Here is a 20,082-nt window from a genome sequence, read left to right as displayed (position 1 = left end):
GATAAGATTGTTAAAAGTTATTTTGCAGGGTATCTGTGGCAATGAAAAAGAAATAATCTTGGTAAGTTGCCCTGTGCTGTGCTATGAGCTACATAGGTGCTTAGTAAAACAGAAACTTTTCTCTTTAGTTTACTGTTACAAAGAAAAAAAGAGGGACCTATAAAATTCTTTATAAAAATTAATATAACAGAAATACAGAGTTAATACATTTCTACCTACTGGGAGCTTTATCAAAGAACAGGGAAGAGCTAGTTATAAAGAACAGATCTGTCAAACACGGTATCAAAATATTTTAAGAAAATAATTCACTTTAGTATTTACACAACGAATGTTTAAAAGAATAATACATCAGAAGACAAATGTGAATAAGAGAAGAAATCATTCCAATGAATCTACATCAAAAAAAAAAAAAAGATTACGAAGAGATGGAAAACTTGAGTAAGCTGTCACGGCAAACCAGTCAGGGATGTCCAATTTGGCACTCATAAATAAGATACTCCACAGAAGAAAGCCAGAAATCAGATAGCAACAATGAAAAGCACAGAGCTCAAGATGCGAGGGAACATCATAACAATACAAGTATAATATTGCAGCCAGGAACAAAAAGAAATGAATACAATGCAATAAATTGTGATAGATAGCCCTTGATGCCCAAGATACAAACGTGTTTCCCAAAAGATGAGTTAATCATAAAATAAATGTCAGCAGCACTTCAAGGGCATATTAAACACAGTCTGAAGGTAGATACAGCAGGACTTAACTGCAGCTTATGAAATCACTGTGGGAGAGAGTTTGAGCAAAACTAAGGGTTCAAACACTTCAGAAAGCCATAGGCCACATTTAGGCCTAAGGTAGAGAGGCTGGCACTGCGATCTCAAATATAACCTAGGCAGGCATTCAGGGATAGAAATGAAGATTTTCTGCTCTCAGAAAACTTGAGAGTTTAATATTTAAAATTATAAATTAGGTTATACACTATGAAGTTATCTGTATGTATGTGGGATCGAGGTCACAGAATTAATGTATCCTTTATCCTTAATTAAATAGTTTTTGGTGTACAGGGCTGTATTCATTTCCTTTGAATAACACATAGTTATCAGTGTTTGTCAAAGTTACACTTGAAAATGAAAGATAACTGACCAAAGAAAGAAAAAGGGAATGAATACATATTCTGGTGAGTCTGAAACAAAAACAGAAGCAGTTCATGCTTCCATATATTACGAATGAGAGTTCACTTCTGCTGAAACAACATAGAACTTTCAGGCCATGGTGAATTATTGTTGCTTTTGGATTTTGAGTAATTCACAGTGGCCTCTCAATCTTTCTGAGCAAGGTTTTTCTATCCTTCTAACATTGTTATGGAAGGCTGACTCTAATATTTAAGAGAATTACTACTTTTTCCTTAATCAAAATTGTACAAAATAACATGACATGCATTTTGGTCCAAATTTTGGAATCCCTCTAGTTAAATGATCTTTAGAGAACATGTTTCCCCGGTGAGAACATTATATTCCCTATTAAAAATGAATTACGTTTATACAAGAGGGATGTTCTATTTCCTACAGAAAATAAGTGTACTAAATAATCTGCTACAAAGTCTTTTGAAAAATCCCTTGATGTTATCAAGTATGAAGTATAGCTAGAATCAAAAGAAAATTCTTTTGCATTTACCTCTCATATTTTTCCCTTTTCCTCAAAAATGGGATACTACTTAAATTCCAAGAAGCTATTGTAAGAAAATATGACAGTGATTTATAGAACTCATACATCAGAATAAGGACATAAAGGGAAAGTTATTTATTTCAAAAAAACTTTTAAAAATTAGTATGCTATCTTCAAAAAAAATGAGTATGCTATACAATGTAAAATATGCTCTTGATACAATAAAGTAGCAATGAAACATAAGATGAGAAGACAACAGCATCATATACAACATCACCGGGCACTTACTATTTACTGGATACTTCACTAAGTTCTTTACAAACCTAGTTTTATTCAACATTCTTTGCAGTTCCATGGCACAGGTACTCTTATCCCCATTTTATGGATGAGGACGTGAAGTTATACACTTAGCTAGCAAGTAGTAAAAGAGAAGCTTGAATCTGGAATCTAGAGTTCTAGACACAGCGCAACAAACACTAAGAAGAGTCAGAAGACACAGATTCCTATTCTACTCATCTAGCAACTAAGTCTACGACTGAGGATTTGCTCCTACTTATTCAATTTTGAAGTTGATGGCCTCGACGTCTCTAACTGTTGCAATGTCTCTGAGCGGTGGACCAGTATTCGTAGGTTTAAATCGGCGGGGGGCGGGGGCTGGGGGGACCCTAGGGAGACCTAATGATTGCTTTGAAAGCTACTCCCATATTCCTTTCCAGTCTGTCTTCTTCCTTTTAAATGCCCTCAAAGTGTCAGGAGGTGGGCAACCAGGACAGTCTTCTCCTAGGCAGAGTTGAATAAAGGGAGAGGAACAGACCATAATAAGGTTCAGAGGGAAGACACTGCTGTGCTTCTTTGCTGCCCTCTAGCCCAGTCTTCCTACATGAGTAAAAAGTGAGTGTCATGCTCACTCTTTCAGACCTCTTTGTAAACTATTGGTAGAAGCTAAAGCATCTAATTTAATGAATTCACACTGCCTTGAAGAGACTCACTAGGGAGAACCCAGCCCACTGCACTGCACTTTGCCTCTTAAGATAAACACCACAGAAGTACATCCAGCTATTCCTGAATATATATAACATAGTATTTAAACATATTACATATAAATATGTATTTTTACATATTAAAATATATTTAAGGCAGGTAAGAATACTTATATTTTAATAGGTAGTTAAAATTTAAAAAATCTTATTTTTGAAGTGCTAAACTTCATTTGCTTTAAAACTAATGAAGTTGCTTATCATGATTGACAAATGATACAAGTAAAATTTAAACAATAATATTTATATATTATGCTAAGTACTTTGTACATATTATCTCAATTAATTAATTGGTTAAACAATTCAAGGTGAATCTGATAAGGAAATACTGAACCACTGATGGAAATGATTTGCACAAGAAAAGCCCATGGCTTGCAAGTATATGCACGGTATGTTACTCAAAAGTAGCATACAGAGCATGCTGTCATTTTGCGGGTACCTGATTGTGTATACGTGTACCAATACTTTAAAAACTTCAGTTAATACTTAATTTCAAAAGAATAACAATGGCTATTTATGGGTGATATTGTAAGAAAAACTATGTCTCCCTTTAGAAGCATTTATATTCTCTACATTTTCTATAATAAACATAACTTTTTCTAATCATAGGTAGATAGATAATAGAATTTTTTAAAGAAATGGACAAATTACTAAGCACATGCAAGCATGGATTATCTTACAGTCTTTTGGTATCTCTTATGAGTGTTGAATTACAAATGGTATCTAACCACTTGACAGCACCAGAAATTCTTATAGCCGAACATGGAGAAACACAGTTCTTTATTCTCAAATGTTCTACTAGTTTAGTTTTCTTCACTCGTAGTAAAATCCAGTTCAACCCAGACTAGGAAAATTTGGGCAGCAAAAGAAAAGCATTATTTCTACTAAAACTACAGGATTCAAGTAACACTTATTTTAGCATCATAAGCAATGTAGCTTTTCCCATCATCTGTAAACCAGTATTAGTGATACTGGTGAGGTTCAAATGTTCCAAGCAATGAGATGCTTAATTCTAAGCATTTACTTAGTTATCTTTTCTGTTTTACTTATCTATGTATAACTTAAAAAAAAAATCACACATAAATCATACAACTTACTCTCTTGGCTTCGTGCTCACAAGAACTCTTAGAGGTTTTCTGCTGTTTAAACACGATTTCAGGAAGCAGTCCACTTCACTGAAAGGTCTCATAAAAACTAGGTCTCCATTAATAGCAAAAATCTTTTTCCCGACTTCCATGCCAGCCATCTAAGAGATAAATTACAAAAAATAAGTCAAAGTATATTTTAATAAGAAATCTGAGTTTTTCACAAAACCAGAATATGAAAACTTTCAGAGCTTAGAGATTTTGACATTTTAACACACCTGCAGTGTTTTTATACAAATTTACAAAGCAGAACTGAGGATGAGATAACACGGTTATCATTCTCTTTGGCCTAGTTTTAAATTTGAACACAGAACTTTACCAAAATTATCCCCATTTCCCTCCCTGATTTAATATCATACTCCTCTCTTCTGTTATATTTCACTGTTCTTTAGCTTATTTCATCCTTTTAACTATAATCAAATTCCAGGTTAGTTTTTTTACTGTGTTTTCCACCTACAGCCAATTAACGCAGAAAGTGTCAACTTCTGTATCTACATCAATGACACCCAAATATGCATCTCTAGTCTGACATAGTTCAAGTGGCAAGGGAGAAAGGGAGCCTGGAATCCAAAGAGAGCTCCAACCATCAGAACTGTCAACAGTGCAAGCTGCTGAAAAGAGGACAAGGAAGATATTATCCCTCCACACCAACCAGCATGCACTTCTCAACCAGCTTTACTGCCTAAAAACTACCTGCTGTTTTGGTTGTCAGCTAAATGATGAAAACCTGAGAGGGGGCATTTTATTAGCGGCATAGTCAGATGCAGCTGTGCTCTAAGAACATCCTCTGAAAATGCCTGGGAGAAACTATTTCCTTCTCATAGACAATTACTACAAATGGTCATTAGTTGGCCAGGTCCACTAACAGTGCATACGATCAGAGTTATTTTGTTTGAAATTAGTGTGCTGTACAGAAAGCTTTGTCTTGCATGAACTTGTGTTTTGATAAAACAGAGACCTTTGGCATTAGCAGATAGGAGGATGGGTGGCAGTTTACCACTAACTTTAAACAGGTTCAAATGTAAATACCATACTTTGTTAATTTTCATATTCATTAAAGATCTAAATATTGAGAAGTTTGCTTGAGGATTAAGTATCTTCCACCCAGGGGCACCAAGGTGAGGACACTTTAAACTAGATATACTTGGGCTATAGCACTGAAAAGTAGGGTCTATGAGGGTGGGGGATTTTGTGTCTTGTTTGTTGCTGTATTCCCAGAGCCTGGAACACTGCTGAGTATATAACAGGCACTAAATGAGTACTTCTGAATGAATGAATTAATTAATGAATGAACGAATGATCAGGAGTTTTTTGTTTAAAAGGCTGGCAAAATTGCCGGGTGCAGTGGCTCATGCCTGTAATCCCAGAACTTTGGAAGGCTGAGGTGGGCAGATCACTTGAGGTCAGGAGTTTGAGAGCAGCCTGACCAACATGGTAAAACCCATCTCTATTAAAAAGAAAAAAAAAAAAATCAGCTGGGCCTCATGGCATGGGCCTGTAATCCCAGCTACTCTGGAGGCTGAGGCAGGAGAATCACTTTAACTCAGAAGGCAGAGGTTGCAGTGCAGTGAGCCGAGATTACACCACTGCACTCTAGCCTGGATGACACAGGAGATTTTGTCTCAAAAAAAAAAAAAAAAAAAAAGGCCGATGAAGTGAGAGAACATCAGGAGCATTAATCCAATGAGAAAACATGTCCTTCAGTGATGAAAGTTATATTCATACAAAAGACTGTCAACGGTGATGGAAAAACAGAAGACACGACTCTTGACAGAAAGGAAGAACCATCTGCCATGCATAATACAGTGCTACCCTATGCAGTCTCCGTGGGGCTCCAGGTTGGAGTCTGTGATTAGTGAAGCTCCAGGAACAAAGAATGAGCCACTTGGCCTCCAAGAAGGTCAAGAAATTCACAGTTGAAGAGCTCTAGAACAGGGGTCCCCAGTCCTCAGGCTGCGGACCAGTATGGGTCCAAGGTCTGACAGGAACCAGACGCACAGCAGGAGGTGAGCGGCGGGCGAGTGAGCATAAAGCCTGAGCTCTACCTCCTGTCAGATCAGTGGTGGCATTAGATTCTCATAGGAGCGTGAACCCTACTGTGAACTGAGCATGCGGGGGATCTACGTTGACCACTCCTTATGACACTCTAATGCCTGATGATCTAAGGAGCTACAGTTTCATCCCCAAACCATCCCCCACCCTCCGCCCATGGAAAAATTGTCTTCCATGAAACCAGACCCTGGAACCAAGAAGGTTGGGGACGGCTGCTATAGAATACCCACCATCTCCCAGCCCCTATTATCCCCGAGTGGCCAGACAGGACTCAGCTGCTGCTAACCCCAAAGGTATTCAGTAGACCCTGTGAGTAAGATTATCCAGAGACATTATGTTCAATACGGATAATTTCAAGGCTGATTATCTTTAAAGGCAGATTTCAGTTTGTTTAGAATTTCTCTATTTTTATGTCATGACAACACATTTAAATTAAATTCTAATTTACATTACCTCAGCATTAGATCCCCTTTCTACCAACTTTATTATTGGAACTTTATTTTTGTCTTCTAGCCCAAAGCCATAGCTGCCTTCATTGGATTTAATCTGAAATGCAAAATATTAACATTATTGATAAAGCAACTATGAAAAAAATTACAAGTCTAACAGAGCGAAGTAAGGTGCATCACCATCAAACATGTTTAACGCAGTCTTCTGCTAGTGTCTATAATCAAGAAGAAAACTTATATAACATGTCAATAAACTTACCAATAATGACTTAGCTATAACATTTTCCACAACTTTTAAGTCATGTTTCATAAGTCGATGTTTCATATTTGAGCCTTCCATTTCCTCATCCGAAAAAAACCGGAAAAGTAGGGGTTCATCTTTGAATTCGCTTTTTTCAAGGACTACAGAAAAACAGAGATTCAACTTATTTCAGCTAATTCAAAAATCGAACTCATTTTCAATAGCAGTGACATTTATAAATTAATACCCGCACCCATAACCTCAATTTTATACTCCTAGGACTAGTTACATTCACAAGTAGCCTTGGGTTTTGTTTTGTTTGTTTTTTTCTATTACTTTCTATAATCTCGAGCCAATGTCTCCTTTCAATTACTTTTACCTACAGGATTTTGAATTTTTTTTAAATAAACAGTATTTCTTCTAAGGCTGACTTTTTAAAATTTAACCAAGTCCTTCGCTTTCCAGATTAAAATCCAAATTTAAATAAAAGATTATAATGAATCAAAAAATGCATGAATCTAAAACATAGAAATTTATGATGTTTTCAATTTGTAGTAAACATTTTAAGCATGTTTTTAATATCTCACACAATTATGGGAAAATTCAAGTGGGTTAAGTGTTGCCTTCTGTGTGTGAACAACTCCCATTGTGTTCACTTTTGTTCCAACACTTCAAACCAGAAATATGTCTTCTGGGTGAAATGTGATTTTAGTTTCCACGAATTCGTGTTTCTTTTCTGTTTAAAAGCAATATTCTCAAATAACATTATTTCTAAAAGGTCTGGTTTTCCCCCCTTATCTGAACATTAGTATTTTCCCCCAAATCCCCTAAGATTCTTGGAATGCACTGATGAAATAAAGTTTATGTTTTGTCAGTATTTTTAAAAATAAGGCTAAATACTGACACGAAAAATTTGTATTCAGTGAGATCCTGACAGCTGTCAAAATACTTTACAAAAAAAAAAGTTCTCTATTTCTTATTTATCTGTCCTTAATACCTTGAAGGTTGATTCACTGAGCCAGAGACTAAAAGAAAGTGATCCCAGGGCACAGTAGAAAAAGTTAGGTTTTGTGATCAGACAGGCCTGAGTTTAAATTCTAGGTCTGGAAGTGAGATAAGAAAGTTACTTAATCCCTCTGAGTTTCAGTTTCCTCATCTGTAAAGTGGGAGCAATAAAATCTTTTACATATTGTTGCATAAAACCAAAATAAGGTAATAACTATAAATAACTTGGCATATAGTAAGCAGTCAAAAGGGACAGCTATTTGGTTTCATTATTTTTACAGAGTTCCAACAAATAATTGTTGACTGGATGAATGGCTTTACTGATCTTTGGTTGAAAGACTGGATGGCAACATGAGTTAACAAATAAAATTATCAACCACAAATTTAAAAAACAACAGAAGCCATAACTAGCAATAGAAGTGAGAATCTATTTTATTGTTATTATTTTACATTTTTGTAGAGACGGGATCTTGCTATATTGTCCAGGCTGGTCTTGAACTCCTGGGCTCAAGCAATCCTCCCACCTTGGCCTCCCAAAGTGCTGGAATTACAGGCATGAGCCACTGTGCCTAGCTCAGAACCTATTTTAGATTGACTTAACGATCTAAGCATTTTCCCAAAGCTCACTCAACGTTTCTGCTACAGCTGTTTCCCTCCACCAAACTGTCTTTTAAAAGGAGCATAATAGGGCATCAACAAAGCCAGGCATGAGCCACACCGTTCATGCTTTACCCACAGACTTTTGTATGAAAAACTTTTGATGTAACTCAACATTTTGTAATAAACTCTAAGATAAAATTACTGTGTTTTGGTACTTTAAAGAAAAAAAAATTGAAACTTTTGCAGGTTTTCAGCTTGATATTATAGGTTAATCCTCTAACATGATGTAATTTCTTTTTTTTTTTTTTTTTTTTTTTGGTTACACAGTATTTTTTTCAATTTGTTCTCCTTTCTTTTTTTTTTATTTTTTTTATTTTTTTTATTTTTTATTTTTTTTATTTTTTATTTTTTATTATACTTTAAGTTCTAGGGTACATGTGCATAACGTTTATATCATGTATAACACCCCAATGCAATCCCTCCCTCCTCCCCCCTCCCCCTGATAGGCCCCAGTGTGTGATGTTCCCCTTCCCGAGTCCAAGTGATCTCATTGTTCAGTTCCCACCTATGAGTGAGAACATGCGGTGTTTGGTTTTCTCTTCTTGTGATAGTTTGCTAAGAATGATGGTTTCCAGCTGCATCCATGTCCCTACAAAGGACGCAAACTCATCCTTTTTGATGGCTGCATAGTATTCCATGGTGTATATGTGCCACATTTTCTTAATCCAGTCTGTCACAGATGGACATTTGGGTTGATTTCAAGTCTTTGCTATTGTGAATAGTGCCGCAATAAACATACGTGTGCATGTGTCTTTGTAGTAGAGTAATTTATAATCCTTTGGGTATATACCCAGTAGTGGGATGGCTGGGTCATATGGTACATCTAGTTCTAGATCCTTGAGGAATCGCCATACTGTTTTCCATAATGGTTGAACTAGTTTACAATCCCACCAACAGTGTAAAAGTGTTCCTATTTCTCCACATCCTCTCCAACATCTATTGTTTCCTGACTTAAAAACCCTAGAAGAAAATCTAGGTAGTACCATTCAGGACATAGGCATGGGCAAGGACTTCATGTCTAAAACACCAAAAGCAACGGCAGCAAAAGCCAAAATTGACAAATGGGATCTAATTAAACTAAAGAGCTTTTGCACAGCAAAAGAAACTACCATCAGAGTGAACAGGCAACCTACAGAATGGGAGAAAATTTTTGCAATCTACTCATCTGACAAAGGGCTAATATCCAGAATCTACAAAGAACTCAAACAAATATACAAGAAAAAAACAAACAACCCCATCAAAAAGTGGGGAAAGGATATGAACAGACATTTCTCAAAAGAAGACATCCATACAGCCAACAGACACATGAAAAAATGCTCATCATCACTCGCCATCAGAGAAATGCAAATCAAAACCACAATGAGATACCATCTCACACCAGTTAGAATGGCAAACATGATGTAATTTCTTCCATTCATAGTTTGTTCTTCAAGGACCAATATTTCTCCAGGACAACTCACAGAGTGATCTGGAGATAGGGAAACAGGATGGAATTTCCCCCCAAAAAATGATAACCATGGATCTTCTCAAAATCACTGTAACCTTTGCTGTACTTCCTTATTCATAAAAATGTAAAGATATTCTGAAAGTAACTGACAAATAGGTGTAAGTGCTATCAAATATATCTTTATAAGCATATTATATTAATAATTTAAAAGAGGCCAGGCATAGTGGCTCACATCTATAGTCCCAGCACTTTGGGAGGCTGAGGCAGGCAGATCACTTGAGGTCAGGAGATCGAGACCAACCTGGCTTGGTGAAACTCTGTCTCTACCAAAAAATACAAAAATTAGTTAGATGTGGTGGCATGCACCTGTAGTCCCAGCTACTCCGGAGGCTGAGGTGGGAGAATCACTTCAACCCACGAGGCAGAGGTTGTAGTGAGCTGAGATCACACCACTGCACTCTAGCCTGGGTGACAGAGTGAGACCCTGTCTCAAAAAAAAAAGAAAAGAAAAGAGATGACTGTTTGGGTTGGGTTTATGGATCCTATATGATGTTACAAATAGGAAAAGCTTACTCTCATTACCCTGATAAATCTAAGAACTTTATTTAAAAATTCTTGTTTGATGACTTACTTGAAGTCACCCCAGGGCACAACAGAAAGAGGTTTTGTGATGACTTACTTGAAATCATCAAACAAGAAAGAAAATTAACATTTAGTTATCAAAAATAATTTTTTCCTAGAGACCTATAATTTTGTTCTCTGAGGTAATTTTAACAATGTTTTTCTTAAAAATAACAGTAAATAGTCAACCACATATGCTGTCATTTAGTCATTCTAATATATACTGGCATTCAAAATAAAACCACAAGTCTAATCTGAAATAGTCTCAAAGTGGTTTACAAGCTTAAAAACAAAACAAAACAGAAAAACTTCTAACTCAAGTCATTGCTCCTCTAGAATCAGCATAGGCTAGAAAAATAGGATAGAAGTCATGGCAATGGGTAGATAACAGCAATTAGACATAAGAATGGCACCAGCAGTGAAACCGAATGCAGTTGTGATGACCCAACCTGAACCCATAGCAAGACCCAGACAGTCTTGCTGGCTTATCTCCAAACGACCTCACTGCAGCACTGGGTGTTCCAGTATCCTAAGAACCAAAGTGATGAAATACATCTGTAAGCTCCCAGGGTAAAAAATCCCTACCATGGTGCATAAATCCATTGTCACAGAGTCCAACGCCAAATATCATTGCCTCTTCTCTGGTGCGGCAATCTCCCTGTTAACCGAAAAAGCACTATGGGAGTTAATAGGCAACTAAAGGCTTTGTGGCTGCTTTGCTCCATTTAACATTCCCAGCACCAAATTCAGACAAAGCTTTGCTTATAAAGCATGCATTGCTTTATAAGACCAAATGCATCTAATTGTTACAGAACATTCAATTGATTATGAAAACATTTTCTTTTGGTATTAAGTAAAACAAAGATTTAATATTTCTTAAGAAACAAATATACTTTATTATACACAAAACTACATAAGTAACAAAAATTTATTGCTACTGTAAATGATGGCTGTTATTTCTTAGATTCGATTTCTAAGATTTTGTATTCCAATAATGCAACAGGGAAATATCCTGTAAATTGACAACACAGTAATTAAACAATCATTATGTATGATCTCAGTGACTAACCATTCCCTTCCACCAAATGGCCTTGCCCTCTGAGGACCCCTGAAGAAACCTATATTAATACGATGACCTGTAAGACCTCATGAGTAAATCGTTTGGCTGAGCTAGCAAATACAATCTTCTCTTTCATTAGTTTGCCAAAAAAAAAAAATCAGATCATTTAACTGAATCCAACATAATAGCCCAAAGTAACCTTTTTCTTTTGGTTTTTATTTAGAAAACATCTATTTTATTTCTTTAAGTATGGATCCGTGTATATGAACACGCACGCGGTGTGTGTGTGTGTGTGTGGTGTGCGACCTTAGAGTTGTATTGTCACAGTTTAAGATGCCTTTTTCTCACATATTATCTCATTTTTCCCCAGTCCTATCTTTTAGCACTTAGGTATATTACCAAATCCATTCCCTCCTCTCTGCCTTCTATTCCATTTCTATTGTCAATACCCTCATATGGTGTTTCTTCCTCTCTCTTCAAAATTACCATAATTTTTTCTGGACTCTTTCTAACATATGCTGTTAAACAATTAAACTTTTTTTTTTTAAAGACGGAGTCTCACTTTGTCGCTCAGGCTGGAATGCAGTGGCTTGATTTCGGCTCACTGCAACCTCCGCCTCCCTGGTTCAAGCCATTCTCCCACCTCAGCCTCCTGAGTAGCTGAGGAATTACAGGTGCACGCCACCACACCCAGCTAAGTTTTGTATTTTTAGTAGAGATGGGCTTTCATTATGTTGGCCAGGCTGGTCTCAAACTCCTTACCTCAGGTGATCCAACCACTTCAGCCTCCCAAAGTGCTGGGATTACAGGCATGAGCCACTGCACCTGGCCAGAATTAAACTTTCTTACACAGAAAGCTCGGTTCCAAAACTTCAAACAGACTGTTCTTTTGTTTTGTTTTGTTTTGTTTTGTTTTGTTTTTTTTGAGACGGAGTCTCGTTCTGCCGCCCAGGCTGGAGTACAGTGGCCGGATCTCAGCTCACTGCAAGCTCCGCCTCCTGGGTTCACGCCATTCTCCTGCCTCAGCCTCCTGAGTAGCTGGGACTATAGGCGCCCGCCACCGCGCCCGGCTAATTTTTTGTATTTTTAGTAGAGACGGGGTTTCACTGTGGTCTCGATCTCCTGACCTTGTGATCCGCCCGCCTCGGCCTCCCAAAGTGCTGGGATTACAGGCGTGAGCCACCGCGCCCAGCCCAGACTGTTCTTTTGGAATAATAATGTACAAAAATTCTCTGTTGGGCTTTTAAAACGTTCCATATCTTGGTTTTATGCTTCTTCTCCAGCTTCACTCTCCAAAGCTCAACTCCATACCTCATGCTGTAGGCAACTTGGCCTCCCTGCTGTTGCCTGAAGTCTGTGCTCATTCTTCTGCTTTCACGCATGTAATTGTTCACAGCTGCAATGCCCTTCTCTTTACCCTCCACTCACTCACATTCTACCTGTCTATCAAGGAGCAAAATAAGGGTCCTACCTCATGTTGTGACAAATCCAACCCTCACTAATCCTCCTAAGAACTACCAAAACACTTATAATCTGTAACTTCAGACTCTGCATCTGGCCTTCTTCAAAAATCAAGCTGTTTTGTAATTTTTATGCATTCATTCGAAAAATAGTTATTTTTTCTACATATTGTGCCAAGTGATAGAAAAAAAATATTAAACCACTCAAGCACAAAATAATTCCCTGCTCTGAAGTAATTCAAATCTAGGGTAGGATTTGGTCATTAAAAGGTAAGTACCTTACTAATAACCAATTTAATCCATATTCCCAATGAGGCTGACATACCTGGGGATCTGGGACCACAGAAGGTGACCCTGAGCCTAGGCTAGATAGAGGATCTGGCAAGGCTTCTTGGGGGAGATGACGCTGCAGCAGAGCCTTAGAGGGTACATGAAATTTAGCCCAACTGACCAACATCACTTGAAGGCAGAAATCATGACTGCTTCCTGCTTTGTTTGTGTATTGCATCATCAAAGCAGTTGCTCGAATATTAAACTTACAAGAAAAGCTTCTTTAATAATCACTGACATTTTACTGCTTTATTTGATTAATTATTCAAATGAAACACTGACCAGACTAATATTATTCAACATAATGGTGTAAAAAACATAGCCTAACATGTTCTGGATTTCCTGTGCTTTTTAAAAATCCTACTTGTGCCATACCATATGGACCTGGTGAGCATTTAGAAAAAGCACAGTAAGATGGCATGGATGTGAAGAAGCAAGGCATTATTTAATTATGAACTATGAGTGACCCAAACCCAAATCACAATGTACAGGAATTGAATGATGTTTTAAAGGTACATTACTGTACATGCCAAGTAAGAATTTAACTTTGTGAAATAGGGTATTTTATTATAAACCATTATACTATAATAAAAGCAGTGCAACAGTGAATGAAAAATGTATTCAGAAAAATACAACACTCATTCTGTTTTCCAAGACGACATCGCACAATATATTGCAGAATAAGAGAAAAACTATAGGATCTAGAATATACTCCAATCATAGTAGAGCCAGTTTTTTCACTCTGTGTTCTAAAACCGTCCAAATCAATTCAGTGTCTTGGTTCATACTGGAAATTCAGTATTATCATTTCGAGTCTTGGTAGAAAGAGACCCTTACTTTGAAAACAAAAAAGTAACAAACAAACAAAAAAAACCTCTTCTTCGTGTTAGATTAGGAACTTTAACTTGTTGTTCTCTTATCCTTCCATTACTATTTCTGCCTTTTCCAAGGCAACCTATGTGGTCCTAATCTGAAGTTAAGCAATCAGAGTTGATTATGTTGATACTTAAATTAGGATGTTTTACAATATCAGAATCATAAAGTTTCAGTGATAGAAAAGAGATGGCATGTACTGCTATTGCAGTAAGCAGTAAACAGTTGTAAAAACTAAAATCCATAGATATTGAGTGACTTGTTTGAGTTTTTATAACTAGTTACTAGCAGAGCTGGCATCAGACACTAGGTTGTGTGAGTCCCAACCAATGCAATTTCTATTATGTACAATTTCTGCAGACATTGTCATAATAAATCACAAATAAAAACTGATGAAAAAAAATTGCTGCTGGGCGTGGTAGCTCACACCTGTAATCCGAGCCCTCTGGGAGGCTGAGGCAGGTGGATCACTTGAGGTCAGGAGTTCTAGCCGCCTGGCCAACACGGTGAAACCCTGTCTCTACTGAAAATACAAAAATTAGCCAGGTGTAGGGGTGCGCACCTGTAATCCCAGCTACTCGAGAAGCTGTGGTAGGAGAATTGCTTGAACCCCAGAGGCAAAAGTTGCAGTGAGCCAAGATTGCGCCACTGCACTCCAGCCCAGGCAACAAAGTGAGACTCGTCTGAAAAAAAAAAAAAAAAAAAAAAAAAGATCGGGTGCAACATTTATATTAATTAGAAAAATTAGTATATTCTTCTGTTAACCCGTGGAAAGAAAAAGTGCCCAAAAAAAGTTGATACCTGATTTCCTGAGCTAGAACTTTACAGGTTTACTCAGCATCAGTTTTTGCTTCAAATACATTTTCTTTAAGTTTCTCACATAATCAACACATCATACAAGTTCACATGAATTCTAGAAATTCTAATTTCTATGTGAAAGTCCAACTCCAATAATGAATATAGAAACCAGTTCAAATGACACACATTGACCACAGTGTTATGAAAGGCTCTGATGCTAGAAAAGCCACTGAAAATATAAATTGATGTTTTATCTAAAGGTAATTGCCAATATTTAAACTTTTGAATATTTGAATAATTTATAGTTGAATGTCTGTTATGATGGACTGGATGCCCTAATTTGTTTTAACTTAAAAGCAAATGACATTTTCTCAATTCTAGCAGTCAGCATCTAAATCCTGAGATACAGGCCAACAATAACAACAATACATTCCTTTCTTTTTTAAAATGGACACAGGCAGATATTAAAGTTCATTATCAAAACACAATTATTTTCTAAAGGGGAAAAAGGCACAGGGATTAGAATAACTTGCTAGCATTAATAAACAGATACTTTAAAACAAAGTGTAAAAACATAAAAAAATTGTAGTAAATGAGCATAGCTATTCTTCAGATTCTCAAATTAGTGTTTTTTGATGGATCTCATCTGATATTTTAAAAATAGGAACATCTTCCTTTTGAGTAACAGGATAACATAAAAGTGAAGTTTGAGGATTCTAAAATCAGATTATCTAGGTTCAAATCCTAACTCTGCTTACTATTAGCTGTATGTACTTATTTTTTTAAATACCTGCTACAGATGAAAAAGAGTAAAAGTACTAATTCCCATACTCAAAGTTTAAAGCAGCAACAAGTGAAACTCAGCAATTCTATTTGTCTATTTACCTGTGCAATTAACCAGTCTATCAGTTTGTTGGCCATAACCACAGATTTGTAGGTCCTTAAATGGTAATCTTTATCTCTACAAAGGAAAAAATAAAAACAAAAAAACAAAAATTAAGCAAGGGAATACGTGAGCAGAAGAAAATATTTTCATTTAGTATCAGTATGCAACAGAAAAGTTTACCATTGTAACCTGAGTTAATTGCCCAAATTACATGCAAATAAGAGAAGTTTATTATGCATGTAGAACACCTGAAAAATCCTCCACCAGCTTATACTAAGAGAAGATAACCCAGAATGTTACCAAAACAGGACATCTCTTCTTTCACATTTTCTTATATCCAAATAGATTATTAGTGCTGTATTAGCTGGAAATAATTTAGTTGGAAATATAGTAAGTCCACACTTAACACTGTGGATAGGTTCTTGGAAACTGTGCCTTTAAGTGAAATGAAATACTGGATGCTGCAGAAACCTCTTATTTACATCAATTAGCCTGTGGCAAAACTGGTTTCATTCTACATCATTTCACTTAAAGTTGCAGGTTCCAGGAACCTATCGATGACATTAAGTGAGAACTTACTCTACAAAATCGTATTAATAAAGTAATAATAAAACAGAATTTCTTCTCCTTAAATCACAATAGATTATACTAAAATTCTCAAAATCTGTAAAGAAATGCCTTTTATTCCTGCTCCTGAAAGCTCCAGGAAGGCTGGATTTGCACTACAGTATTATTCACACAGCTCTGCTGTAGTGGAAAACAAGCAGTTCTGTCCTAAAGTAGACACACTGAGAACTTGTTATTCTTTTTGCCTGATCAGTTCACGGACATAGTGATACCACATCCCCGGAGAACCAAGAGGATCACTGGCTCTCCACCTCAGACTCTCCGTTCAGTAGATTTCCCAGAACTGAGAAACCATTCAAAGTTCCGTTAGATACCAACCAAATTTCATGATCAGAACTGAATACCCAAGGGCAGAAATTTATAATTCATTTATTTTCCAGACCTGGATCATAAAAGAATGAAAAAGTGACAGTCTTTATAAAATGTTAAAAATTCCAAACTGCGAAAGGCTTGAAGTGACTAATAATTACTAGTTATATTCATTATTCTTTAAATCTGTCTCCATGTTTCTCACACTTCATCACCCGTTTCATCGTGGTTTCCATAAGTATCGTAAGAAGAAAAAGCGTAGTCTATTACAGACCACATGCGAGTCTGCGGCTCTTCATGCTAAGTAACTTTTCTTTTTACAAGCTGAGTTCACGCATATTAAAAGCATGACTATCACACATTCCTTCTGTTTTATGGGGTTTTCCCATAAATTTTCTCTTGACAACTCAAAAACAATTGTCATTTTTAGCCAAAGAAAAATTCCTTATCAGCTCTTACAGATGCAGCTTTCTTGATAAGAAATCTCATATGGCTAAAACATATTTTCAGAATACATTTTTGCCCATATACACAGGTTACATGGTGCATTAAACATTCTTGTTTTCTCTTAGTTTAGCAGAAAAGAATTTTTAAGCACCCAACTGCTATTGAGTTAACTACTTAATATTAAGTTATCCAAAATATTTATGGGTATCTATGACAGAATTATGGCAGAGTCAATAAATATTTATTCCTTTTCACCTTTTTTCCAGTTTGTGAAGCCTAGTTGTGAAAGTAGATAGGACACTTTCAGGATTTGTGGGTAAGATCCTGTTTTCTCCTCCAGGACCTGCAAACAGTGTGTTCTCTATGCAGTATAAGTGGGCATTCCAATACACTTAGCAACATCTGGAATCTTTATTTTTTTAAACTCTACATTTTCTTGGAATTACAAACCAAAATGAAAAATAGAAACACTAAACATTTGGATTTTATAGCCAAGATTGAAAAGCATTTTTATCTATTCTGAAAATGGTACACGCATATTTTGTTGTGGACTATGATTTAGTCAGTAAATTCCAAATAATATTTGACCATTTCCAATTAGTTTAACATTCTATCAGTTAAGGTATATCAGTGTACATTGCAAAAGTACAATTTCCTGAAGATCTCCTCTGTCAGTCATCATAATACAAACCTCAAAGTTTTCTATTGTCTTTCTAAAGAGATAAACTAAAAATTTATCCTGATTCCTCTTTTAAAACAAGTGTGTCTCTTCAGAAGGAAAAACATGATAAAGAATAAAATTATAAAATTATACTTATTAACTTCAAAATAATTCTTAATTTCCAAGTACAAGATCTTTTCTTGGGGAAAAAAAGATTATGAGGAGGAAATATTATAAAATAAAATACATATTCAATATTTGATTATACAATTTAATTTAAAAAGTTAATATACAAGTAATAATAATGACAAATATGTAAACAGTATTTCCAAATCCTCTCCCAACCAATCAACTTTTATTTATTAAATATTAACTGAAAGTGGATTATTTCAAGTGTATAATTTACTATGAACTAACGGCAAAATAATTTTAGAAATCATAATAAAGTGTGGGAAACACTGTATAATTAGAATCTCAAGAAAATGTAGGGATATTTTACAATAAATTATTCCTTAAAATAATATTTTAAAGTAAAATTTTCACTTTTGAAAAAAAAAAAAGAGGCAACAAGTTCTAGCTGAGTAATATTTACCTAAAACACAGTACAAATATTTCCATTTAAGTTTCCCAGAACTTAAAAACCAGACTCACCTTATCACTGGAGTAAAAAGGCTATGAAGACGACAATATAATCTTACACCCTACGTAAAATAAAGATGTATCAATAACGAGTGAGATCACCCCAAGGGACACACACACATCAATGAAATTTTGAAGTAACAAATTAATTCACTGTCAATATTTGAAAATCATCACAAAATCTAAACCAATTTAAAAATTATTCAAATGTCATGATACATCATAAAATAATATTGTTTACATCATTAAAAATAGGATTAAAATTATGCTATAAATTCCTCATATATGACATACACATATACAAAGGTTTTTCTAAATTATTTTTCATAAAATATAAAATTTCTAACATAAACAAAATAAACCAACACAGTAATACATCTATAATACTTGTTCATCATATATCAATAAAGTATTGTCAACTGTACAAAAAACTGGCATTACATTTATTTTACACATTTGTATTTTTTTTAATTCAAGTAGTTTGACAACATGTTGCTACATGTGAAAGAGTGTTCAATGGATATAACCTTGTGAGTAATGCAGTAGTACTACTATCATTTAGAATTAGGTAAGAGAATGAAAAAACAATTGAACATTAGAATTCTTGAAATACCAAAAATAAATGAAGAGACTTGCTTGTAATATAGTCGAATTTTCTAAACTAGAAAAATCTTGTATGTTCCTCAACTACCTTCTATCTTTGTGAAGAATGGCAACATGCATTCTAACATTGGAGAGGTTGAGGGAGAGGTCGTTACCTTTGAAATCACATCCTGCATCTCATTTCTTGGATAAAATGTTCCATCATCATAGCGAAATCTATATAACATCTGTTCTGGTTTGAACTGATGTTTATCAGTAACTAAAAATATAGAAACACTATATTAAAATAATGATACTCTAAAAGGGGCAGATAAACGGCAAATAAATTTATTAAATACATATTCCCAAATACTAAAACTTCTAGTTTTACAAAAAGCTTTTCTAACACAGCAATACCAATCCAGTATTTTAACAGCAAGATTCATGACAATATTTTGTTTAAAATATTACAATTTCCATACAACGATTTGAGAAATAAATTGACGTTTGCCACATTGAACTAGCATAATATATGTATTTATATATGTACATGAGTATATAGTAAGTATAAAGGTATACACAGTGTGTACATTTATATAAAAATATGATTTTGTGTTTTCTGTTTCTTCACAATGCCACAGAGCTGAGCAAAAAGTGCTCTTCAAAGAGTAGATACTCAAACTAGTGCATTGTGATTTGATTCTCAGTCCTACAAATGAATTTTACCATGTATCTGTTTTATCACACTGTAATCAGGCCAAGACCACACGTACACCAATCTTGACCACTTAGCCTGTGTTTGGACCTCCAGAGTAGCTTAAATCAGTTTAGTATCTAACCGATGCCAAAACTGTAACTGTTCTTACATTAAGAATTGCTTTAAAATGTCAATGTTTTTTCTTATTGGAAAATGAGAGTGTTCATTCTTCATTACCATCCTCAAGATAAGACTTTTGTATTCATAAAGACTCCTATTCCCAGGACCTGATGCTTTCACTGATGAATTCTACCAAATATTTAAAGAAGAATTAATGCCAATCCTTCTCAGACTCTTCCAAAAATAAAAGATAAAGGAACACTTCCAAAACTTA

At 35.4% G+C, this 20,082-nt stretch overlaps 1 protein-coding gene across 2 annotated transcripts in view; it reads right to left on the bottom strand.

The window, feature by feature from the left end:
- PREX2 (phosphatidylinositol-3,4,5-trisphosphate dependent Rac exchange factor 2) overlaps nucleotides 1-20,082 on the bottom strand; it is a 296,781-nt gene that overhangs the window by 164,797 nt on the left and 111,902 nt on the right. For both annotated transcript variants that reach the window (XM_033202634.1, XM_033202635.1), the window contains exons 12-18: nucleotides 19,168-19,271; nucleotides 18,422-18,471; nucleotides 15,726-15,801; nucleotides 10,905-10,977; nucleotides 6,605-6,747; nucleotides 6,350-6,442; nucleotides 3,797-3,945 (exon numbers count right to left, since the gene is read on the bottom strand). In XM_033202634.1, coding sequence (XP_033058525.1) covers nucleotides 3,797-3,945; nucleotides 6,350-6,442; nucleotides 6,605-6,747; nucleotides 10,905-10,977; nucleotides 15,726-15,801; nucleotides 18,422-18,471; nucleotides 19,168-19,271 — 688 coding nt within the window. The remainder of the gene's footprint in view (nucleotides 1-3,796; nucleotides 3,946-6,349; nucleotides 6,443-6,604; nucleotides 6,748-10,904; nucleotides 10,978-15,725; nucleotides 15,802-18,421; nucleotides 18,472-19,167; nucleotides 19,272-20,082) is intronic.

Source organism: Trachypithecus francoisi, unplaced genomic scaffold (genome assembly GCF_009764315.1).
Source record: "Trachypithecus francoisi isolate TF-2019V2 unplaced genomic scaffold, Tfra_2.0 Lachesis_group7, whole genome shotgun sequence".
Taxonomy (NCBI): domain Eukaryota; kingdom Metazoa; phylum Chordata; class Mammalia; order Primates; family Cercopithecidae; genus Trachypithecus; species Trachypithecus francoisi.
Note: the sequence above shows the minus strand (reverse complement) of the source record. Positions and strands in the feature narration are given on the sequence as shown.